The sequence below is a fragment of the Stegodyphus dumicola genome, chromosome 6 (genome assembly GCF_044657685.1).
Source record: "Stegodyphus dumicola isolate Sdum_Otavi_A_Nest chromosome 6, ASM4465768v1".
Lineage (NCBI taxonomy): Eukaryota > Metazoa > Arthropoda > Arachnida > Araneae > Eresidae > Stegodyphus > Stegodyphus dumicola.
This window is the reverse complement of record NC_140773.1, coordinates 98,793,395-98,819,735: the sequence shown is the minus strand read 5'-3', so window position 1 is coordinate 98,819,735 and position 26,341 is coordinate 98,793,395. Positions and strand designations below refer to the sequence as shown.

Sequence of the window (26,341 nt, the reverse complement as noted above, 5' to 3'; positions counted from 1 at the left end):
TTTCACTATATTTCTATTGACCCGTTCCGCTATATTTGATTCCGGCCGATACGGGACCATTTTTAAATGACGTATGCCCAGTTTTTGGCACATGTCTTCAAATATATTACTTACAAATTGAGGACCATTATCCGATATAACTTTTAGGGGCGCCCCGTATTTTAAAATATATTTATTTAAAATAGAATCAGTACCTAATTTCGCGGAGGCTCGTTTTAAGGGAACAATTTCGGTCCATTTACTAAAATGATCAACCATAACAAGGAGATAGCGACTTTTATGTAACTGACTTTTTGGGAAAGGGCCCAATAAATCGATGCCAATTATTTCATTTGGAAATTCGGATTTAATACTATTTAGAAACCCGGCCGGGCGGAAATTAATATAATTAACTACTTGACATGTTGGGCAGGACTGAACATACGCCCTTGTTAACTTTTGCAGTTCAGAAAAGTAGACTGCCTCGCGTACGCGTTGGATAGTTTTTCGAATACCAGCATGAGAAGCTAAAGGGCTGTCATGGAGCTCCTGCAGGATATTTAATCTAAGACTAGCTGGGATAACAGGTCGAAATTCGTTGTTGGAATTCGTAGTTTTTGTATAAAATAATAGACCATCTATTAGTTCGTAATGGGCAGCCCTATTTCTTATCGCCAGAATATCTTGGTGGCTAAAATTTTCAGGATCCTTCAAATACTCATAAATGCTTCCAAACTCAGGATCCTTACCCAGTTCGGTTATTACAGTTTCTCGGGAATTTATTGTACATGCTGTAAGAATTGCCACCTTTACGGTATTCCCTTGTTCGTCTATTTTAATTCTTGATAGGGCATCTGCTACGATATTTTCCTTTCCAGGGGTATGCTTGATTACCAGATTATATTCTTGCAGCTTGAGTGCCCATCTTATTAACCTTGGGGAAAAATTTTTCCCTGAGTACAATCTAGTTACCGCCGCATGATCAGAGTATACTGTTATTGGCGCCTTTCCAAAATAGACTCGGAACTTTTGCACTGCTAACAGAACTGCAAGTGCCTCTCTCTCGGTCGCGGAATAGTTTCTTTGTGTTTGATTTAAAGTTCGGCTAAAAAATGCCACGGGCTGCTGATTTTGCGAAAGTATCGCTCCTACCGCATAATCCGAAGCATCCGCTGAAATTTCTAAATTCTCATCCTTTTCAGGAAATTTCAACACAGGGGCTTGCGTTAATGCTTGTTTTAATTTTTCGAAAGCACTATTGGCTTCGGCCGTCCACGAGAATCTTGCCTTTTTCCTTTTTAATTTTAATAATGGCTCAGCGATAGCCGCAAAATCTTTTATAAAGGACCTATACTATGAACAAAGTCCTAGAAAAGAAGAGAGCTTCTTGGCCGTGTTTGGAGTCGGATACTTTTGTACAGCGATTATTTTTGATTCATCTGTCTTGATCCCTTTTTGAGATATTTTGTAACCTAAATATTTTAATTCAGGGGCTGCAAATTTGCACTTTTCGACATTAACTTTTAGACCGGCCTCATTTAATAAAGAAAACACCTGTCTTAAATCACGTACATGTTGGTCGAGATTATCACTAGTAATAATGATATCGTCTAAATAGATAAATGTGGACTTTCCAAGAACAGGTCTTAACACAATGTCCATGCATCGCTGAAATGTTGCCGGGGCCCCTGAAAGGCCAAACGGCATACGCAAAAATGCATAAGTGCCAGACTTGGTTATAAAAGCAGTCTTAGGCACGTCCTCAGGCCTAACCCCTATTTGAAAATAACCAGTTGTTAAGTCTAAAGTCGTCATAAATTTGGTTGATTTTATGTTCCTTAGAATTTCTTCAATGATCGGTAACGGATATACCGGATATTTAGTTATGGAGTTTAATTTACGGTAATCAATAGCGAATCTCCACGTTTTTGGATGCGTCAAAGGATAGTCATTATTTTTCTTACATAAAACCACCGGGCTAGCATAACTACTTGAGATGGGCGTTATGATCTTTTTACGTAGCATATCGGTAATATGCCATTCTATAATTTTTTCCTTATTCTTATCATACCGGTATGCTTTTGACGAACTGGCATTGCATCTCCGGTGTCAATACTATGGTTAGTAACCTGAGTAAATCCTGGAATATCACTAAATAACGAAGCAAATTCACTTACCACTTGTCGGATTCTTCCTTGCTCGTCATTAGAGAGGTGGTCAAGTTTTAACATCGGCGGTTCAGCGCTTTCTGTACGAACTGGTTTCAATGTCAGCTTAAGGGACGCTTCATTAAAATCCAGCGTAGCTTGTGCTTCTGAAAGAAAATCTATTCCTAAAATTATATGTGCTTGCAGATTCTTTACTATAAAAAACATCACGTTTACTTGTTCGTCCTTGGTACGGATATACAACGGTACTTTACCTACGCACTTACATTTTTCTCCTTGCGCCGCTAACACTGTCGTATTATCCGAATTATATATGCGGTATTTGCGAAAATACTTCCTAAAAAAATCTTCTGCCACACAGGAACACTGCGCGCCTGTATCCAGGAGTGCGGTGGCTGGGATATTATTCACCAAGACTTCAATCTTCGGAAGAGTCAGATTTTTCACCATTACTGTATTTAACTTGTAGGAAGAGGGGTTTTCTAGGCCTTCGGATTTCCGCACCCTCCCGTCAGCAGTAATCCGTTTTAGTTTAAATTATTTTTCCTTTCCGTGCTTTCCTTCTTTTTCCACTGGCCTTGAGACTTTTTTCCTGGGTTGCTATTGAACTGTCGACGTTCGCCGGCTGTTTTTGAATGCTCGGGTTTCCTTGCCCACTGATTCGCTTTTTCTCCGTAGCCGTGTGCTTGAGTTTGCTGTAGTCTTGGCGTACCAAATTGGTTTCGCTGTTGATACTGGCGTCTTCTTTCGACGTCCGCCGTTCTTCTACTTTCAAACTGGATTGCTAGCTCAAATAACTTTTCCAGTGTACTCGTATTTCTTAATTCAATAAAGTCTTGCACTTGGGGCAGTAACCTCGGCAAAATCACTTGAATTATTTCAGAATCCGGACGGTTTCCATACAAGAGTTTGAAAACGTGAATTTTTCTTAAAATAAAGCTCGAGAGGTTTTCGATTCTTTGTTGATATATACTGAAAAGTTCCGTTTCTAATTTCGCACGATCCCTTACAACAGGGAAGGCTCTTAGTAGGGCAGTCTTGAAATTTTCGTAAGTATAGGTGGGACTTCCTGCTTGACCCAAGAGACTTCTGCCTATACATTTGAACCAGTTAAGCGCTTGGCCCCTCAAAGCGCTGGTAGCTAAGGTAACTTTTGAAACTAGTGCACGGTTTAGAGCATGAAGTAGTCATCCAATTTTTCCAAAAAACTGGTTACCGGCGAGTTTCCATTAAATGTTGCTTCTGGTTTCATCGAACCGCGCATGGTCTGGACGATGTAACCAAATCCTTCCAGGGCGGCAGCTGGCATTTCTGGATTCTGAGCCGTTTCTGCAGGAAGCACAGGTTCTTCTTGAAACTCGGCCATGGTTATTCTTCTTCGTTGGGCGCCACTATCAGGGTCAATGTTCCTTCTAACCTTCTTCGGGAACATGCAAGGACCTGACTCGGAACAGAGAGCTTACTAAAGCTATGTTCAGAACTGTGGGAAGTAAACAGGATACACAAGAAGGGTATACAAAACCCTTTATTTTTCTCTATTTACAATGACTTCCGTACTTCGGAATACACCGACCCGCTACTTGGGGTCTAACGTAAAAGTATAAAAATAAAACTAAACTCTAATTTAACTTTAAAATAATAAACGTGGAAGATTGGCCTTATATTAACAGGAAACCGTATGTAGTACAGAGAACTGTGAACACTACAATACGTTTAAATTTATCAAGAGGATTAAAACCTCTGGCCTGGAAGGCAACAAGCAACTGCGTAACTTCTAAGGTAAGCGGCCTGCTTCGACTCTCTGCTTCCTCTCTCTCGCTTGGCAAAAAGCCACAACTTAAATACTTGGCGTTCGCCAGACAAACTTTGCATAAAAACCTTAACGCTTATAATTCTGGCCGGAAGTAGAAAATAAGAAGTGATAGTAAAGATTTAAAATAAAATAAACGTTAGTAAAACTTAAGATCCTTACAAACGAAACACTTCTTGAATGTTTGGTCGTAACAGGCTAGTAATCTTCAACTAGGAATTAAAAATGTGAGCTTTCAGGCTTCAGAAGCTGTACTTTCGCAACGCCATTAAACAAAAATATATCAAATTTAAGCTTTTGCGCATGCTCTTTGCTTAGTGATGTTTTCACTCTACTCAATGAAATTTCTGTTTAGTAAGATCTTTACTAATGCTCTGTTAAAGGCAATTTTTCTGTAATATATAAATACTGTCAAGAAACAACTGTCAAGATTATATGACTTAACCTACATTTACTCAACAAAATGGAACAGTAACGTCGATATTAGGGATTTGACAGAAATTTAAATTTAAGAATAAAGATGCTGAAATTCATAATTCTTTCAAATATTAAGTCAATGTTTATAAGGTATTTTCCCGCTCCTGCTAACATGCCTTCGTGGTGTAAAGGCAGCACCTTCGGCGCATTCGAATCACGACGAGGGCACTGCACACTTTTCACACCTTCTGCATCAAAATAACCTAATGAATCTACAGTGGCTACAGAACTAAAAGGTGGTGGACAGGAATTCGTCATCAGGTTTTGACGACTGGGTTCCCTCATCCCCAGTGGCCCTTTAAAAGGCAGAGTATGTAAGGCATTTTCTCCCTCCTTGCAGTGATAATCCTTCGGTGTAACGGTAGGATACACGGCGCGTATACGTGAGGTCCAGGCTCGAGTCAGGGCATTGCACATTTTTCACATTTCCTGCTTTTAATCTACTGACTATAAAAGCTATTGCAGAATGTTAAGTCCATATTAATATTCTGAGTCAATAATTATATCTCTCTGTTTATTTTATGCGTAAATTTTATTTGGAGTCTGCAGTTTTGCATTGCTGAAATATATGCTTAGTCGTCTTTAGTGTAATTTGTAAAAATATGCCTAGTTACCAATGTTTACGGACGCCAAGATAAGGTGAACATAAAATTCTTTAACATATTGGAATGCATTTATAATAATGTAAAATTTAATATCTCGGATAATTTTGATGATGATGATGACGATATATATACTCGTATATAGTTAGTATTTAGTTGTTTTTCAAAATATCGGAGTAAAATACATTATACTGTTTCATATATATATATATATATGAAACATATATATATATATATATGAAACAGTATCACAAATTTTTTATTTTAAAACAAATTATCCCAAAACCATTTCGGCTCAAATGTTGCTGAAGTTAATCAGTTACGAAAAAAAAAATTCAGAACAGTAAAAATCCTTTCCTTATTTCAATATAACGGATATTGAACCTTGTAGGAAGAACAAAGCTAAATTTTCAGAATGAACAAAATACTTTTATTTGAATTTTAAAACAGAACCAAAAAATAAATACTGCAGCTCTTAACTATCAAAATTTTAAACTCTTAACTACTACAGTTCAAAACTCTTACAACTATTAAAAAATTGCAATCTTAAACTTTCTAAACAAAATATATAAAAATCTTCCGAATCCTCTTCTTGTTGCCACACCGTAAAATGCAAGTTCTTGTCCTATTATTTATATTTCACGTTCTCTTTAAGTCACGATCTTCACAAGTCATGATCTTTATAAGTCACGATCTTTACAAGTCATGATCTTTACAAGTCACGATCTTTACAAGAACCAAATCTACAAATAAAGAAACAAAATTAATAACAATAAAATCCAAAATTCCACCAATATTCGTCAAACCAGTAGAAACACAGAGAAAGGAAATACAAAAATAACAAAAAATTTATAGGTAAGGCAATTAAAATCTGCTTCAACGTTATCAAAACGAGATAGATCAAGTTCAATTGAACTTCTCTTCCTCTGGAAAATCACTGCATTTATATTAATCCAGAATTAGCTGATGAACCCTCCTAAATTACTTAATTTTAACAATTCACCCAAAAATTCTTATTTAGTTCTGAATTTCTTTCTTTTTTCCCTTTTACATATATATATCTAATTCAAAATAACCTTTGCAATATTTTAAATGTTCTGTGTACATAAATGACAGACATCCGCAAATGAGAGGAATAGTCACGCATTTTAGTATAGTATTCTACATTTGTAAATTTCTAAGTTCTGTAATTTGTTATCTGAGTCTTTTTACATATCCCAAATGCTATAATTTTATGAGTGTATTAAAAATATTCGAAGCATATTTTGTTAATACTTCTGTATATGAAAGTTGCTACATTTTTACATGATCTTAATGGAAACGAATTCACTAACCAAATAACTATGCATGCTTGTAATATTTTTCTCAATTCGAAAAGTTCAAAAAGGAAACTTTTCTGGAAAAACATTTCATATTTTTATTCTAACTGCATTCCGTGTTTAGAAACTCTGACAAGACAATTTATTCAATAACAGAATTTTAAGTGGATCACGTAAATGGTAAATGGGTGTTATGGCCGAATGGAAGTAATCCTAAATGGATGTCACGGTGGAATAGATATTCTTGGTGTACAACTTAATTTTGCAAGGACGTTTTGTGATGCTAGATTTACCTATTAATGAATTATTGAATGAAATATTTTATTTAAAAATATTTCCGACAACTGAAAAATTTAGGGGTAATTCAGGGGGAGACAAAAAAGTCAATCTTACTAGAAATGGAAGCAGAATTTTTCCATTATCAAAGTAATCATATTTCTTTCAAATCTGCAGAACTATTATTGAGTTATGTGTGTGCTTTCCGGAAACAAATGCAGCATGAAAAAGGATAATAATAAATGACGCGAAGAAAATCCAACTAAATGTCGACATTGTGAAATCTATGATAATCACAAACTGCAATGTTGATTTAAACGAATTCCAGTCAGTCGATAAAAAAGAATACAAGTATTTTTTTTAAATATATTCAGAAGGTAAGTATTTAGTTGTTTTCGAAATATCGTTAGAGTAAAAGACATTATTTTTTAAAATAAAAACGATTTGCGAAGTTATTTAAAAATTTCATAAGCAATTTGAAAATTAATAAAAAATAAGCTACGTATCAAATACCTAATACTATTACACTGAGAAAGAGATTATTAAATCATGCTTCTCTTTTTTTCATTTATGTTTTTTCCCCATGTTTAACAAAAGCTCAGCTTTTCCACCTTTGCTGATGAGTGACTGAGCTATAAGTGAATCACCATGAGGACTTAATGGTCCATATTAGAAAGGGAGTTTGATGTCACAGTTTAAAATAAAAACCATTCATGACAATCTACTCCTACAATTGTCTCGCGCATCGCCAGAAAGCATCATTGAGAGCTTTCACAAAAATATGAAACTTTGCAGCATTTCCTAGGAGTATTTTATTGCTTGCTAGAGATGTAAATAGGATGCGCAGGACGAGGAGATTACGCATAAAGCGCCAGCCAGCTATGCCAGTCTTCGATTTTATTCCCATATGATTTTTCTAAAGACCAGTGCCGTCACAATGACGGCATTTGTCAAGGAAACTGTCATCGGCCTCTACTGTCCACTGATCTCTAGAATTTTTATAAACGCATCACTGATGCTGGTTGCTTGTGATATACCGTGACTCGTGTGGGACATTACATACTATCGCTTACATGTCTGTCGCATTGGGAAATATGGATGCACTGATCTTTTTTGAAATATGCAAAAAACCTCTAGTGAATCTGAGTTTCAGTATTATTATTTCACTACTGGTTACGCAATTTATTTGATATGGATTTTAACAATCATTTCTGATATGGATTTTATAAATGTTTTACGAAATTCTGAATAATTCTGTATTGCGTGCCAAGGATTTTGGATCTCGGAACTGACTGCCTAGAAGCATAGATATCGTACTAGTTAACACTGAAAAACGTAATGTAAACTCATTTTTATCGTTCAATAATTCTTAAAATTCCTAAAAAAAGGATAGTAAAAAATGACCATTTATTACTACCCGTTTCCAGATTTTATTACTAACCATATTCACTAGTGGCTGCTAACGGAAACGTTTCTTATAAAGCCAATTATTCTGATTCTTAAAATACATCAATGTCTTTCCTTCCATCTCATGTTTAAGGATTTCTTCACAGAGTTTCAGAATCATAGCTTATTTATAGATGTGCTAGTTCTTGTAATGGCATAAGTAAAAATATCCTGATAAGGCAACAATTCTAAATGATATGTAATTCAACTTGTAAATTTAATCTGTGTTTTAAATGCTGCATCTTAGTTTATTTTACTAAGAACCGTAGATGTTGTATTTGTTAAGCCTGCGTGTTTGTTCTCTTCTAACAAACAACAGCTATGAAAAAATTTCGCTTTCCAATAAAATTTCATTCAAGCTCCAAAACGTTTTGTTTATGCTGTTACTACTCATTTCCAAACCTGGATTTAGACACATATTTGAGCCACATTACTAATCATTGAGGGATAGATTCTTTGTGCCTATCGTTGATTACAGAGTTCGAATACTGGATGTTTTATTATAAATTGTAAAGTGATCACTTCCGTTTCAATTTTGATATATATAACCTTGGAAAAGGAAAGCGAACGGCAAATACCTCTTTTCCTATCTTCAGCCGCTCTTAAGAACTTTCATATTAACAAATTTTAAATGCCCTCCAATCCACGAGGAATGAAAATCACAAGTTCTCCTCCCCTTAATGGCTACCTTAATTCTCGTTTCTATTCTTGGATGGCATGCCAGTCGACAAAGTTGAAGATCTTGACGATCGCTCCGTAAAAGGCATGGGACGGCAATTAGAATCTGCATAACTGCATAAAGACGGAATTAACAAAATGATGCGCTTAAATTAGCAACTTTTCATTAATATAATATTTATAATCCTGTATATATTACATATACTGTATACCTTCATTAAAAGTATGAGTTAAATAGTTAAATATTCATTTGTATTATTATATGTGTTTAGTTCTGAACACTGACATTGTTTCAACCTTTGTTTTACAAAATGGCATTCCCACTATAAAGTGGACTTTTACAATATGGAAGCTAAAACGCTTTTCTTAATTATTAGTGCTATATGCAAGTGTTCTGCTCTAGTTTTAAAAAGAAAAAATGAAGATCTAAACAAACAAAACTAAAAAAACAGCTGTTATTTTATTTAGCCGCAGTCTCTAAGGTCAAGGCCATGGTTGGGTTAATACTTTCCAGTTACAGCTCCGATAAATTTCGTCTAGCTACATGAAATGTGACTTTACCAAGAAAGATAATGCTTTGATAACTAAAGAATGGCACCTTCTTAAACATGAGTTCTTTCTGTTTGTACAACCATTGGTAGCAGGAGTTAACCTTTATTGTTTGGTTACACTGAAATAGATTATTCTCTTGATATTCCACTGTACATTTAACAAAATCTTTTATAGATGCAGTCCTCCTTTTGAGGTAGATGATACAGTTCTACAACTTCGCACACAGTCATTTAGAGCTTAATATTGCGAAGCAGTACCCATTTCTCCTCTTCTGTTACAATTCTTTCTATAAATGGTTCACTTTTCGAGAAAGCAGAAAAGCGCAGATAGAGATTACAGGTGCAGATGCAGATCTCGTTACTTGGCATAAAGCTGCTGGAACCCAATGATCAGATTTCATGATGAAGTCAGGTATCTGCATTTTTCGACTATTATTCTGCGTATGGATGTCGTTTGCTTAGTTTATGAATATTTGGATTAGTTAATTCTTTATTGCGTTATTCAGGGCATTATCAGAAACTATAGATAAATGTGATTGATATGTATATCACCTGTCTCCATCCCATAATTTCTGAAATGAGAGACATGAGAGACAGACGCAAAGATTTTGCTTACTCACGGTATCTTTGACGTAAGTCATCTACTTAACTGTTTGTATCTACAAAACGAGTAGAACTTTTGCACACAACCCAGCAAATTGATCTTTAATTAATATTTTAAGTCGTTAAACGCATAAGTCATTCTGACAAACTCAGTGTCTTTATGTTGCCCCATATTTTGTTGGGAAAAGATGTCGCTTACTCGCGGTATCTTTGACGTATGGCATCCAGTCACTGTTTAAAACTACAAAACGAGTAGAACTTTTGTATACACCCAGTTAATTTATTTTTAATGAACATATCATCTTAGAAAAGAGGATAGTTAAGTTATTTTGTCGATATTTAGCAGATATTGATCAAAAATGAAAGTCTACCTCGTTAAGGAAAAGATTTTTCGAAATATCCTATTGAAAAAAGGCGCAAAGTTATACTGAACCAAATGTTTGGCAAATACGTTAAGAAAAGTCTGAGTTTGAAAGCTCTGATTTTTAAGTACTCTGGAAGACAAAAAAAAAGGCGTTTAATATTTCATGAAAGCGCAAACTTTGATTGTCTTTTAATGCTGATGATAATGTTACCAAACCTGAGGTGCATGAATAATATATTTGACCTAAATTTCATATTGATAAAGCTTTAAGCTAAAATTTATTCCTTCAGACACTGAAAATATATTAGAGCTGACATTTACAATTCGATCTTAAAGAACATTGCATGAAAAAATACGTTGAAAATAACTCACTTTCGCCGTACGGTTATGCAAAAGGGAAGCAGTTTCCATTAGACAATATTATATATTGCTTCTATAAAGAAATCTTTTCATGACAAATAAGCCCCGTGTGCTCTTCTGTAGTTAAATCCCAATACCAGATAAAAATCAAATATTGTGCTTTTTTTTAACGTTCGTGTTATTAACAGTACTTACTAAATTTTTAAAGTGTATCAATAATAATACCTAGTAGAACCTTAAAATTCAATTTTGAACATGAAATTCATTCACGAAATTGACTTTCATTAATAATTTAGGCATTTTTTGCAATGAAAATGCATAATTTATTTGAATGCAAATAATGTTTTTGAATTAAAATGCATAATGTTTTCAATTTTAAAAATCTCTTACATAAAATATATTATAATGTCCCTTTGCTCTTAAAAGCATATTTATTTAGAAATTCCGCACTTAGAGATAAGGATAGATTTGGGATTGCCTGTGAGGCAAAGCACACTAGAGCTATCCGCATATAAGAAGCCTTCCTACAGTATTCCCAAGGCAAATGGACCAGCATATTTACATTACGTGTGAGAACAATGAAGAAAACCTGATAATGCCAATTTAGTCAACGCGAAATGTATTAAAGAAGAAATTGCCAATATGCTCTAGTTTAGTCTTTAGCCGTTGTTTAGCATAATATTAAAGATTTTTGGATTCTGTATACCGTAGTTCAAATTTTGAAACGTTTCAAGTAAAATATTAAAATATTAACGATGCATCGAATTACCTCCTGTCGAAATCTTTAAGATTAAAAATTAAAATATTGCAAATAGAAATTCAATAAATAAAACTGAAGGTGATAAACTGCCTGCGTAGTGATAATATACTTAATAAGGAAACACAAAAGATAATTTAGCGCGAAGGAAATATAATCATATTTCTTTTACTGCAAAGAATTTAAAATATGGAATTCTCCCCAAATTGGAAATAAATTCTAATAATCATTCTAAAATGAATAATTCATTATGTTTTAGGTCAGAACGTTTGCTATCTTAATAGGCATTACTGGTTCAAGAGAAAGAAAAATAGAATCAAAGCATGAAAGTGAATTCGTCGTTTGCAATAAATTTGTCGTAAATGCAGTGTAAATCTAATGGAGAAGAAAGTGTACTAGACAATGAGTAATGTGAAAAGTCGCAATTCATTTTGATATTAATTCAGAAGTCAAACAACAAAAATCAGCGTTATACCTACAAAATTTTCACAGGACTAGTTTCGATGGTTTTACCGAACCATCATCTTCAGCTGCAAAACCGCAAATGAACAAGATAGGAAATAATGATTAGATAAGATAAGAAAGCCTGGACAAGAATAAGCAAGTGGCGCCATCTGTTGGCGAAACCAGAACTAAAACATAATTTCTCTAAAAGCCGAAGGCAAATTTGGATTGGAATTAGGATCGTTAACTAGAACAGAAAGATTTTTATGAATGTGAAATGCCTCTAGAAAATCCAGTTCTCCAATGGAAGATGTTTTTTGAATAATTTTGGCAGCAGAAAAATTGAAAGTGTGATTTTCGGACCAACAATGTTGAGCAACAGAAGACTTCTGTGTTTCCTTTTTTCTAACATATGCCTCATGTTCTTTGACGCGAAATTTTAAGGCTCTCTTAGTTTGGCCAATGTAAATTAAACCACACTGGCAAGGAATCCTATAAATACCCCAGGAATTCATATCCGGAATGGGGTCCTTGAGTATAGAAGTTGGAATTTTATTGATGGGAGAATAAACAACCCGAAAGTTAAATTTCTGCAAAATATGTGCAACTTTATAGCTAATTGATGGAAAGAAGGGAATGACAACAGAATTTTTATAATCTCCTAAAATAAGAGTGTGGCTTTTAGTGTGTTGAGATGAGAATTTTTTAACTGCTTGATTAATAATGTTGGGTGAAAAGCCCCTGTCAATAGCTATTGCTTTTAAATAATTTAGTTCTTCATCAAGGGCGAATTTGGAGGAGCAAACTTGAAGAGCACGGAAAACATAGGAATAAAATGAAGCTAACTTTTGTTTAGTCGGATGACATGATTTAAAGTGTGGTGGAAGGCAAACCGATGAAGGTTTACGGTAAACTGTAGTACTGAAGTTGGATGTGTTACGTGTGACCAGAATGTCGAGAAACGGAAGAGAATTGCAAGTCTCAAGTTCAAAAGTGAACTGAATAGCAGGATCAATAGAATTCATTGTTGAAAGAACTTTATTTAAATCATCTTTATTACCTTCAAACAGGGTAAAAGTATCGTCTACGTAGCGGAACCATGCCGGAAAGTTTAAAGTTTCAAACAATTTTGATTCATAATAATGCATGTAGATATCAGCCAGGATGGGACTGAGGGGACTTCCCATGGCTAATCCCTCAGTTTGCTTGTAATATTTATTTTGGAAAACAAAATGTGTTTGTTTCAAACAGAGTTGAGTGAGAGAAATTAGCTCATCAATTTCGATGCAAGAGAAATGAAATTCGCGAAGTCTGGTTTCTAGACATCTTAATGCACCCTCCACTGGGACATTGGTGAATAATGATTTTACATCAAAAGAAACCATGAGTAAATTACTAGGAGAAATGTTTTTAACCTTTTTTACAAACTCTATTGAATTTTTTATGGTGTAAATGTTATTGTCTAATTGAGTGGAAAATCTAGAAACTAAATATTTAGCTAAAGGATACGAGGCAGTACCTAAATTTGATACAATAGGGCGGAAAGGAATACCACTTTTATGAATTTTGGGAAGAGCATATAATCTGGCACAATTCGCAACAGATGGGATAAGCGAATGTTTTAAGTTGCTTGAAATGATTTGCGAAGATTTGATCGCAGTTTTTATTTTGTTTAACTCTGTTGAGTGAGAGAACTCTCACTCAACTCTGTTTGAAACAAACACATTTTGTTTTCCAAAATAAATATTACAAACAAACTGAGGGATTAGCCATGGGAAGCCCCCTCAGTCCCATCCTGGCTGATATCTACATGCATTATTATGAATCAAAATTGTTTGAAACTTTAAACTTTCCGGCATGGTTCCGCTACGTAGACGATACTTTTACCCTGTTTGAAGGTAATAAAGATGATTTAAATAAAGTTCTTTCAACAATGAATTCTATTGATCCTGCTATTCAGTTCACTTTTGAACTTGAGACTTGCAATTCTCTTCCGTTTCTCGACATTCTGGTCACACGTAACACATCCAACTTCAGTACTACAGTTTACCGTAAACCTTCATCGGTTTGCCTTCCACCACACTTTAAATCATGTCATCCGACTAAACAAAAGTTAGCTTCATTTTATTCCTATGTTTTCCGTGCTCTTCAAGTTTGCTCCTCCAAATTCGCCCTTGATGAAGAACTAAATTATTTAAAAGCAATAGCTATTGACAGGGGCTTTTCACCCAACATTATTAATCAAGCAGTTAAAAAATTCTCATCTCAACACACTAAAAGCCACACTCTTATTTTAGGAGATTATAAAAATTCTGTTGTCATTCCCTTCTTTCCATCAATTAGCTATAAAGTTGCACATATTTTGCAGAAATTTAACTTTCGGGTTGTTTATTCTCCCATCAATAAAATTCCAACTTCTATACTCAAGGACCCCATTCCGGATATGAATTCCTGGGGTATTTGTAGGATTCCTTGCCAGTGTGGTTTAATTTACATTGGCCAAACTAAGAGAGCCTTAAAATTTCGCGTCAAAGAACATGAGGCATATGTTAGAAAAAAGGAAACACAGAAGTCTTCTGTTGCTCAACATTGTTGGTCCGAAAATCACACTTTCAATTTTTCTGCTGCCAAAATTATTCAAAAAACATCTTCCATTGGAGAACTGGATTTTCTAGAGGCATTTCACATTCATAAAAATCTTTCTGTTCTAGTTAACGATCCTAATTCCAATCCAAATTTGCCTTCGGCTTTTAGAGAAATTATGTTTTAGTTCTGGTTTCGCCAACAGATGGCGCCACTTGCTTATTCTTGTCCAGGCTTTCTTATCTTATCTAATCATTATTTCCTATCTTGTTCATTTGCGGTTTTGCAGCTGAAGATGATGGTTCGGTAAAACCATCGAAACTAGTCCTGTGAAAATTTTGTAGGTATAACGCTGATTTTTGTTGTTTGACTTCTGAATTAGTATTTATTCGGCGTGTTATTGTGTCTTAATCATTTTGATATATTAGATAAGAACATGCTAATGTTTACAAATGATTTATTATTCGGAACAGTAAAACGCAAGTCGGTCTTCATTCACCAGCAAAATTTCACATTCGTGGAATTTTAGTTTTAAATGTTAATCATTAACTTTTTCAAAAGAAAATTAGAACACTTCTAGTTATACCTAATGTTGTTTTGCATAACTTCAATATTTAATGTTTTTTTTTTATTTGTAGGTAATTTATCCGTTTACTGTATGAAGTTTTCATTTAATATTCGTTCACTTGATAGATGTATGCTTTTTCTGTCAAGCTTCTGCTGTTTACGTAGCATATGTATGTAAATTTAATTTTTGTTGAAATTCTACGCATTTCAACGAAGATTTACGCGATAGCTACTTCATTAAAAACTAAAATTACTATATATTGAGGGATATGTTTCAATGAGGATACAGAACAGATATTGAGGTTTTTGCCTCGGTTACCAAATATGCAATAAAATGAGAAAAAAAATGAACATGAGTACAACAAAGGGCACAGATGCAGACGCCATGAAATATTCCATTTTAAATATACTGACTAAATCAAATATTCTATTTTAAATATGATAATGAACTGGAGTAAATAAAATAAATAATTCTGCAAAATTCTGAAATTCTGCAACAAAGAAATATGGTACATAATTCTAGGTTATTCTGAAAACCATACATCGCTTACGCAGCGAAATAAAGACATAAATATAAATACAAAATAAATGCAAAATTAATTAAATGCAAAATGTCCATTAGTGAATGCGAAATAATTTAAAATATTTTTTAAATAAAACAAAACTGAAAGGTGATTAAAAATGCTAATAAAAATGCCAATATGAATTAACATTAAAAATTCCTTTTGAAATAATTATCAGGCTATAGTCTTCTCTAACGTAAAAAATAACTCTAACTAACATTCTTCTCTAACTAATAAATTACAAAATATAAAATTGAGACTTAAGAAGTCAGGAATTTTTTTTGTAAATTAGAAACTAGAAATGCAGTTTGTCAAATTAATAAGCCTCCAAAAAATGTGAAATCAATAAATTGGCAACACTGTTCAATAACTGCAAGCATTCCTATCTAAAATTCAAAATAAAAAACATTTAAAAACTATTTTTTTTTAATTTTTTGAACTTTTTAAGCACAAAATATTAAAAATATAAGTAAATATAAACAAGAATAAATTTCTTTCAGGGTAGTATGGAAATGATGCAAAACAGATATAATTAAAGACAAAATTTCAGAAAACTGAATTATTTTAAATAGATAAATCACCTAAAAATGAAGTAAACAAATTTCGTGTAATATGAATTTAATTATATTCTTGCACATTTAATTAATTTCGCAACATATATTAACAATTAATAATCTCAATTTTCTAAATTCTAGATAAAAGAAAAAAGTATGTTAGTTTGTCCTTTAATAACTCAGTCACTACTATAGCTATCATCACCAAACTTTCAACAAGTATTTTCTGGGTTCTCAAAAAGGTGGACGTCCACTTTCTTCCCAAAAAAATGTAGCTAAAATCAGAGATATTAATTAAAAACTCGGAGAAACGATAATTTTCACCCTCATTTTTCCGAGTGGCAACCGTCTTGCAACCTGGAGATGAAAATATGCTTTATTTCGAAAGTTGTTGCCACCGATCGCTTTCAAATCCTAACGCTTGTTTATAAAAAAATTCTAAGTTTTACGATGAAATAAAATCTGATGTGCACACCACATGACTTTCTTGTACGAAATATTAAATTATACGCATTTTTTCTTGCATTTCATTTAAACTTATTGGATTCAATTAAATTTACTTCGCCGACAGCGCATAAACCACAATAGAATAAATGCGTTCTTTAAAATTCACTCTATTTGTTTAGCATAGCGACACTCTGGCGCTAGGTTCACTTAACAGTATTATATTTCGTTCATATTATAACTCAGAATGCACAAAATTTATATCATTTAAAGAATTATCTAACCGTTGCCACATGTTCTATTCAAATACTTTAATAAAGCTAGAACGATGTATATAAGAAAGTAAGCAAACAAAACAAAAAAGAAATAATTTTTCCCAGACGATTGAGTAGTTCTCATTCAATCAATTCAGTTCTCACTTCGCGACAAGGCAAAAATACATAAAACCTCAAAATATCTGTATTAAAAATTGCGAAGTATATCTTAAACAGTTATTTCCTCGAAAAAATTCCAGAAAGGATTAAGCATGATTTAATTCGCAATGATAAATGAAGGCGTTATCTTTATTGTTGCGAAGGTAAGTTTCTCTAGATTGGCAACAAATAAACTATTCCGCTGTTTCAAATGTAAACAAGCAATGGCCGCCATCAAAACAATTATTAGGCTTAGCGGCACTTAAACAGCTTTAAAATTTGTGAAAATTCTAAAAATATTGCATACAGATTTACTAAAGGCATAAAAACCTTAACCGGAAGATAATAACAACATAATTCAATCAATTTTAAAGCAAAAAAAAAAATGTACAATTTACAAATATATAAGAGTAAAGAAACTGAGATCAATGAGCTGGGTAACAAAGTGGATATATATATAAATATATTTATATACGTTTGATGCGGCCGATTGCAACCAAAATACGAGGTGCACATCTACATGTTATAGCAGTCCTATATACAAAATTTCAACGTTCTGAGGCTACTCGTTTTTCACTTATGCGAGATACGTACGTACGTACGTACATACGGAAGTAAAAATAGCATTGCCAAATATTAAGTACATTATTATCGATTCCAAAAATTCCTGGGAAGCCATTTCGACGATTCCCATCTTCGTACGACTTTAATCAGCCGAGATATTATAATTAGAAACTCTAAAAACGCTAATTTTTGCACTCATTTTTCCGAGTGGCAACAGTCTCGCGCGCTAGAGATAAAAATGACTTGTCTCGAAAGTGTTGCTACTGCTCGCTTTCAAATCCCAGAGTTTGTTAATCAAAAATTTGTAAGCTTTAGAAAATCTCTTTCTTATAAAAAAGTCTGTTTGTGTGTTTGTTTGTTCGCGTTACTGATTTCTGATCAATTATGATAACTTTTTTGCCATACTTAACCGACTAAAATTGAATATAGAAGAAATATTGGATGGAACTTGAGCTTTTACGAACATTTGATTAGCTAGACGACAATCATTAAAAACTGCGTGCCATTATTGCTGATATAATGAAAGAGAATTAGCTTATTTTTCTATGGAACATGTGTGTTCCATATCGCATCAGACTGAAAAATGTACGACTATCAATCGACTTTTCTTTTTTTTTTTTTTTTTTTTTTTTTTTCCATCATTATTAGAAAAGGATTACAGCGGTATCGTTCTCTCTGTTGCTAGATATAGATATATTACTCTCAATCTAACTTAACTAGCATCGGGTACTTCCGCTAGTATATATCTAAAATCAAATTCAAAAGTAATGACTAGCAGGGATTTTGATGGCATAGAAGTGGTGATCCATAATAAATAGGAAATTGGAGGCGAAGCCTGATTATATCTTCATTTTTACTTCCTTGTACGAAGTAAAAAGAAAGTATTGTAATCGCGAAAAGTTTCAGGCAGCATATTTCAACGAAAATATCCAATTTGACCGCTATCGAATGCAATTTAACGATGTTTTTGCGTGATATCTGTACGCAAGGACAGAATAAAGGACTCTTCTCCTCCAAAAAAATTATAAAACTGCTTTAAAATGAATTCTGAAGAGAATTTTTCGTGGCGTCTGTACGAACATATGTACGTACGTACGTATCTCGCATAATTCAAAAACGAGTAGCCTCATAACGTTGAAATTTTGTATATAGAACTGCTATAACATGTACATATGCTGTTAAATATTTGCATAAGTCGCCTGTAGTAACGGCAACCGCCGGCAATAAAAGGAGGTGCTTTCCTTAGTGGCACCGCAGTTCCTTTTAGTTCGAGCCAGAATAGACCTGCCCGGGGAGAAGCCAGGGGATGAGAGATTCCGGTTTCCGCCCTGTTCCGGTCCCCGTCTTGTTGCGGATCCAGTCCTGTTCCGGTTCCCGTCTTGTTCCAGTCTTGTTTCGGTCCTGATCCAGTCCTATTCCAGTTCCAGCGTGGCCGTGTAAGTCCAAAACACGTAGGAGCGGATGTCTGAATTCAGCGGAATGGAGATATACGCTGAAAGGGCTAGATGGATTCTGTCTTTTAAGGGAAAGTGTTCTTCACCGTGCCGGCATAGCTGTTACTTTAAAGCACTTTGAAGTTTTCCACCCAAGATGTTAAGTTTTTGTTTGTGATGTTAAGTTTTCATCAGTGTTGAAGTTCCAGTTAAATAAACCTTTAAGTTTTAGACAAGGTTTTTGTGTTCTTCAGAAAATTTTAGATTCGAAGTCAGATACAACACATAGGATTATTATCGGAAAAATCAACATTTGGCGTCCGCGACAGGATATCGTCTGCAAGGTAAGCGACTTTTTTATTTTTGAATCATGGAAGCTTTAAAATTAGCAAGAACTCAATATAGAAGACTATTCAGTAAAGCTTGTAATGAATTTGACAATGAAGAAACTACATTTAATCAGGAAGAAAAATTAATTAAAATAAAAGTTATTGCCGAGAAAGCTAAAGTTTTGTTTGATACTGAAATGAAAATACGAGAATTAATGTTTAAAGAAATTACAGATGAGACTTTACTTATTAAAGAAATAGATGAATCTGGATTCTATTTTGATAGGTGGAGACTTCTGGAAAGTAAAGTAAAAGATCTTACTTCTGGAACCCCGAATGTAACTTTAATTGATCCATCCTTTGTTCAGAATAAAATGTTACATTATCCGAAGATTAAATTGCCTATGTTTGACGGCAACGTGAAGAAATGGCTAGGATTTTGGGGGCAATTCCAAAAGATTGATAAAGATCCTACATTAGATAATAATGATAAATTTGCTTATTTAGCGCAGGCTATGGAGAAAACTTCTCCTGCAGAGGAAATAGTTAAAAGCTTTCCGCCAACTAGCGATAGTTACAAGAGCGCAATCGAAGCATTGCAGACGCGTTTTGGTAACAAAGAATTACTAACGGAGATTTATATTCGTGATTTGTTAACCCTTGTTATTCAAAAACAAGGTACACACTCTTTGCGGAAACTATACGATGAACTGGAATCCAATCTAAGAGCCTTGGAGATATTGGGAATAAATAGAGGCAAATATTGCGCGATATTATATCCATTGGTAGAATCAGCATTGCCGAATGAAGTCTTAAAAACGTGGGAGAGACTTAGGTTTTCGCGTAAAGGATCAGAAAGTTTAACCGGCGAAAACGCCGAGTTAAGAGAAAGGGAATCTGACCTTGAGCGCCTTTTATGTTTCTTGCGCGGTGAAGTTGAAAGTGAGGAAAGAATTTCTTTAGCAGCTAAATCTTTCAATGTTTTCGATCGATTGGCTCACGGTAATAAGAAAGGGAATTCGGGTTTAAAGATAAGAGAACCTCGCTTAAAACCTACGGCAGCTGAACTGTTTACTTCTTCTAATGAAGCTAGAAAAGGCTGCATATTTTGTTCCAGTATAAATCATGGTTTTGCGGAATGTTTTCAGGCGCGTAACTTATCGTTGTCAGAAAGAGAAGTTTTGGTCCAAAGGACACGCTCTTGTTATCTGTGTCTGAAATCTGGACATTCTGTCAGGAGGTGTAGATTAAAAACAGTTTGTTTTACATGCGGCAAAAGGCATCATATTTTTCTATGTAAGGGCCATTCACAAATGAGACAAGGGCAACGGAACAGCCTCCAAATCAGGCTGAAACACTCGCCAACATTTCTTCAAGGTCTCCTAAAGTTTTGCTGCAAACAATAAGAGTAATAATTAAAGGAGATAAAAAATCTCGTTCGGCTCGAGCTATAATTGATACTGGTTCTCAAAGGTCATATATTCTGCAAAGCGCAGCTCAAGATATGGGTTACAGGTATACGGTAAAGGAATACCTTAGCCACGCATTATTTGGCGGTACAACGACCAGTTTGTGTGAACATAAAGTTTACAAAATTCATTTATCTAATATGTCTGGCTCTTACAGTTGTAATTTTGATGCGTTAAGTCAGCCTGTTATTTGTAATAATATACCTTCTATTGGACAAGGAATATGGCTTAAAGAGCTTGCTGACTGTGGAATAAGTTTAACAGATCGTTTAGAAGGACCCATAGAAATTTTAATAGGAGCCGATGTTGCAGGACGATTATTAACGGGGAATCGTAAACAAATTTCAAACGGTCTTGTAGCTATTGAGACAAAGTTAGGATGGACGGTTATGGGAAAAAACCGGGGAGTTGAATAGTGAAGGTTCAACATTCTTAGTTACATCAATGTTGAATAAAGAGGCTTGTATTTCTGATTTATGGGCCCTCGACTCGCTTGGTATTACGGACCCATCCGAACAAAAGACTAAATTGGAATTGTATGAGGCTACCAGGCAACATTTTCTTGATACTGTAAAAATAGAAGATGACCGCTTTGTAGTGTCTTTGCCTGGGCACCCTCCCCTGTCGGATAATTTTGAGTTATCACTTAAAAGGTTGCACGGTACGATTAGGCAACTTGAAATAGATAATCTTCGCCAAGAGTATGAAAATATATTCCAAGAATGGCTCAAAGAGGGCATAATAGAGGAAGTACCCGTAAATGAATTAGATTTACCCCATCATTATTTGCCACATAGACATGTTGTTAAGGAACATAGTACTACGAAGTTACGGCCAGTATTTGACGCTTCGTCTAAAGTAAAGGGTTCTCCGAGTCTCAACGATTGTCTTGAAAAGGGATTAAACCTTATTTCATTTATTCCTACGATCTTAAATAGATTTCGCCAAGAAAAAATAGGGGTGATTTCTGATATTCGTAAGGCCTTTCTACAAATTGGCCTGAATTCTAGTGACAGAAACTTCCTCCGATTTCTTTGGATAAAGGGTGAAGATGGCTTAAAGCATTTTCGTCATTGTCGAGTCGTATTTGGTGTAACTAGTAGTCCATTTTTACTTGGAGCTGTTATTCAATATCACTTAAATTCAATTTTGGAGAAAAATGATGCAGATGTAAAATATTCTTCCAACATTATTGTTAAATTAATGAATAGTTTCTATGTTGATAACTGTGTAACAAGTGTCGGAAGTGAAGATGAATTACAGCGCTTCATGAAAGTATCTTCAGATGTTATGGCAGAACGAAAATTTGAATTACGGGGTTGGGAATATACCGACTGTAGTTTAGAAACAGAAACTATTGCGAATGTATTAGGTTTGTTATGGGAAAGACAAGGCGATACTCTTCAAATAAATGTTGCTAATTTACAAAATCTTTGTTTCGAGAAAGTTACGAAAAGGAGTATTTTGGCAATAGCCCATAAAGTATTTGATCCCATCGGTATAACATGCCCAGTCCTTATATTACCTAAGATGTTATTACAGCGTACATGGGAAACAAAAGTAAAATGGGACGAAGAAGTTAACACCGAAATTAAAAGTAAGTTTTTGAAATGGGTAAAAGACATTTTTCTTTTGAAAAACATTAAAATTCCAAGGTGGATACGATATCAGCCAAAACAGTGTTCAATCCATGTTTTTTGTGACGCCAGTCAAGCAGCGTATGCGGCAGTAGTTTTTATTCGTGTAGAAGAACCTGAATCAGTTAAAGTCCAGTTGCTTCAGGCTAGGTCTAGAGTTTCCCCTTGTGGTAAAAAGGAAACTACTATTGTAAGATTAGAATTGTTAGCAGCAACTATTGCATCTCGTCTTGCTGCAGACGTTCTAAAAGACTTTGAGGCCAGAAGTATATTTTTCTGGACAGATTCAACTACTGTCCTTGCATGGATAAAAAGGGAAGAACAATGGGGGACATTTGTAGAAAATAGAGTACAGGAAATAAGGCTTTTGACACGTGTGGAGGATTGGAGGCATATACCTGGTCACCTTAACCCTGCAGATCTTCCAAGTAGAGGGTGTTCAGTTCGCCAACTCTCCCGGTCAAAATGGTGGGAGGGTCCGAGCTGGCTTTTAAAATCCCAAGAAAATTGGCCGAGTGCCGAATTTATAACTGATGAAGCGGAAATAGCCAGCGAGAAAAAAAGGCAGTGGTTTCATCTCTAGTGTCTACTGAAAGGTTTAGTTTGAGTGAGCGATTTTCTAGCTATCGAAAAACAGTTAGAGTTGTTGGTTGGATTCAACGATTTTTCTTTAATTGCAGAAATAATAAGAAAAAAAGGAAAGGTGAACTCACTGTTGATGAAATTCATTTTGCAGAAAAGGTTGTTATTCGCTTGATTCAATAGGAATCGTTTCAGGATATAGAAGACGCACGCTTACGAACTCTTAGTCCATTTTATGATGCGGGAATTGTAAGAATTAAAACTGGTGCGTTTCGAAGAGATGACACGTTAGAGTTTAGAACACCTATAATATTACCAGGAGAACATCCATTAGTTAGGAATTTAATTATGGAAGAACATAAAAGGAAAGGACATGCAGGTGTACAATATATACTGAATACCTTAAGGGAAAGGTTTTGGTTGTTATCTGGCAGAAGAACGGTGCGTTCTGTTTTGAGTAAATGCATTACTTGCAAGAGATATTCTGCTGCACCTGTTGACCACATATCAGCCCCACCGCCAATAGAGCGAGTAAATGATTCAGCAGTATTTCAAGTAACGGGTATAGACCTTTGTGGTCCTTTATTGTTGAGAAACAAAGAAAAGGCATGGATTTGTGTTTTTACATGCGCCGTTTATAGAGCGGTCCATTTGGAGTTGCTGACTTCTCTATCTACAGAAGTGTTTCTTCAGGCTTTTCATCGGTTCGTGTCACGAAGAGGTAAACCCACAACTGTGTACAGTGATAATGGAACTAATTTTGTAGGAGCTTAAATGCATTTAAATTAATAGATTTTGAACAAATTAATCGGCAGGCAGCCAATGAGCGGATAACATGGAAATTTATTCCGCCTGGTGCTCCGTGGTGGGGTGGTTGGTGGGAACGTCTGATCGGAATGATGAAGCAAGTCCTTAAAAAAGTTCTTAAACATGCTTGTTTAAATTATGAAGAAATGTACACGATACTGTGTGACTGTGAAGCGATTCTTAATGACCGACCGTTGACAGTAATTCCTTCCGATCCTGAATTTAAAGCTTTAACTCCTGCCGACTTTTTAAAAGAAATTAGAACTAGTAGTTTGCGGGATATAAAATACGGTATTAAATCAAGTAATTTACAAAGAAGATTTCAGTATATTCAAACTGTACGAGAAGCATTTAAAAATAGATTTCGTAAAGAATATTTGGGGATTCTCAAGGTTTCGCATAAAAGAGCTGAAAGGAAAGTTACTATTAAATTAGATGATATTGTTTTGATCGGTAGTAGTGACAAAAGACTTTTTTGGCAACTTGGTCGTGTCATAGAACTACTACCAGGACCTGATGGAATAAATCGGCTTGCAAGAGTAAAGACCCGAAATGGAATTTTGCTTAGAGCAGTTCGAACTCTGTATCCTTTAGAGGTAACGCAAAATGATGTACCCGTGAAGCTGCAGAATGAAAAACAAGATTCTTTGTCTGAACTTAACATAGATGATAAATCTGTCAGGCCTGTAACACGATCTGGTAGAACTGTAACTCCGCCGGACAGACTGGCATATTAAGGCTCTTTCGCATTGTTTTACTTTGATGTGAAAGTTCACTTTTTTTTTTTTTTTCTTTTTTTTTTTTTTTTTTCCCTTGGGTGGAAGGATGTTAAATATTTGCATAAGTCGCCTGTAGTAACGGCAACCGCCGGCAATAAAAGGAGGTGCTTTGCTTAGTGGCACCGCAGTTCCTTTTAGTTCGAGCCAGAATAGACCTGCCCGGGGAGAAGCCAGGGGATGAGAGATTCCGGTTTCCGCCCTGTTCCGGTCCCCGTCTTGTTGCGGATCCAGTCCTGTTCCGGTTCCCGTCTTGTTCCAGTCTTGTTTCGGTCCTGATCCAGTCCTATTCCAGTTCCAGCGTGGCCGTGTAAGTCCAAAACACGTAGGAGCGGATGTCTGAATTCAGCGGAATGGAGATATACGCTGAAAGGGCTAGATGGATTCTGTCTTTTAAGGGAAAGTGTTCTTCACCGTGCCGGCATAGCTGTTACTTTAAAGCACTTTGAAGTTTTCCACCCAAGATGTTAAGTTTTTGTTTGTGATGTTAAGTTTTCATCAGTGTTGAAGTTCCAGTTAAATAAACCTTTAAGTTTTAGACAAGGTTTTTGTGTTCTTCAGAAAATTTTAGATTCGAAGTCAGATACAACACATAGGATTATTATCGGAAAAATCAACATATGCAATTCGTATTTTAGTTGTAATCGGCCGCACCAAACGTATATAAATATATTTATATATATATCCACTCTGTTACCCGGCTCAGTGATCTCAGTTTCTTTACTCTTATATGTTTGTAAATCGTACATTTCTTGCTTTAGAAATGACTGAATTATGTTGTTTTTATCTTCCGGTTAAGGTTTTTATGCCTTTAGTAAACCTGTATGCAATATTTTTAGGATTATCAACAATTTTAAAGTTGTTTAAGTGCCGCTAAGCCTAATAATTGTTTTGATGGCGGTCATTGCTTGTTTACATTTGAAACAGCAGGATAGATTATTTGTTGCCAATCTAGAGAAACTTAGCTTCGCAACAATAAAGATAACGCCTTCATTTATTATTGCGAATTAAATCATGCTTAATCCTTTCTGGAATTTTTTCGAGGAAAATAAGTGTTTAAGATTTACTTTAATTTTTAAAACAGATATTTTGAGTTTTTATGTATTTTTGCCTTGTCGCGAAGTGAGAACTGAATTAATTGAATGAGAAATCAATCGTCTGTGAAAAACTATTTTTTTTTCTTAATTTCTTTTATACATCGTTCTAGACTTATTATAGTATTTGAATAAAACATGTGGCAACGATTAGATAATTCTTTAAATGATATAAATTTTGTGCATTCTGAGATATAATATGAACAAAATATAATGATCTTAAGTGAACCTAGCGCCAGAGTGTCGCTATGGTAAACAAATATAGTGAATTTTAAAGAATGCATTTATTCTATTGTGGTTTATGCGTTGTCGGCGAAGTAGATTTAATTCAATCCAATAAGTTTAAATGAAACGCAAGAAAAAATGCGTATAATTGAATATTCCGTACAAGGAAGTCATGTGGTGTACACATCAGATTTTTTATTTCAGCAAACATGTTGCGGCCACAAACAAGTTTGCACATTAATTGTGCCTATTACAAAAATTTACATTTTATATAAATTTGCAGTAAGAAAGAAGAAGACTGCGGTCCAGCTAGGGCAACGTGTACAAAGCAAGTGCGTTATGTTCAGTGTGAAATCTTAATTTAATCTGAGTTAATTTTGGTTCTCAATACATTCTGATTGGATAGTTAATGCTGCACTGTTGGCTGTTTTATTTTTTGTTCCATTTATATCATTAGAATTATGTAA

General features: G+C 34.7%; 1 protein-coding gene across 1 annotated transcript in view; it reads right to left on the bottom strand.

Moving 5' to 3' along the window:
• Positions 1-5,490: 5,490 nt before the first annotated feature.
• The window catches only part of LOC118184206 (colorectal mutant cancer protein), a 310,438-nt gene continuing 289,587 nt past the window's right edge, over positions 5,491-26,341 (bottom strand). Inside the window, exon 16 of the mRNA XM_085818695.1 lies at positions 5,491-5,779. Coding sequence (XP_085674821.1) covers positions 5,765-5,779 — 15 coding nt within the window. The 3' untranslated portion in view covers positions 5,491-5,764. The remainder of the gene's footprint in view (positions 5,780-26,341) is intronic.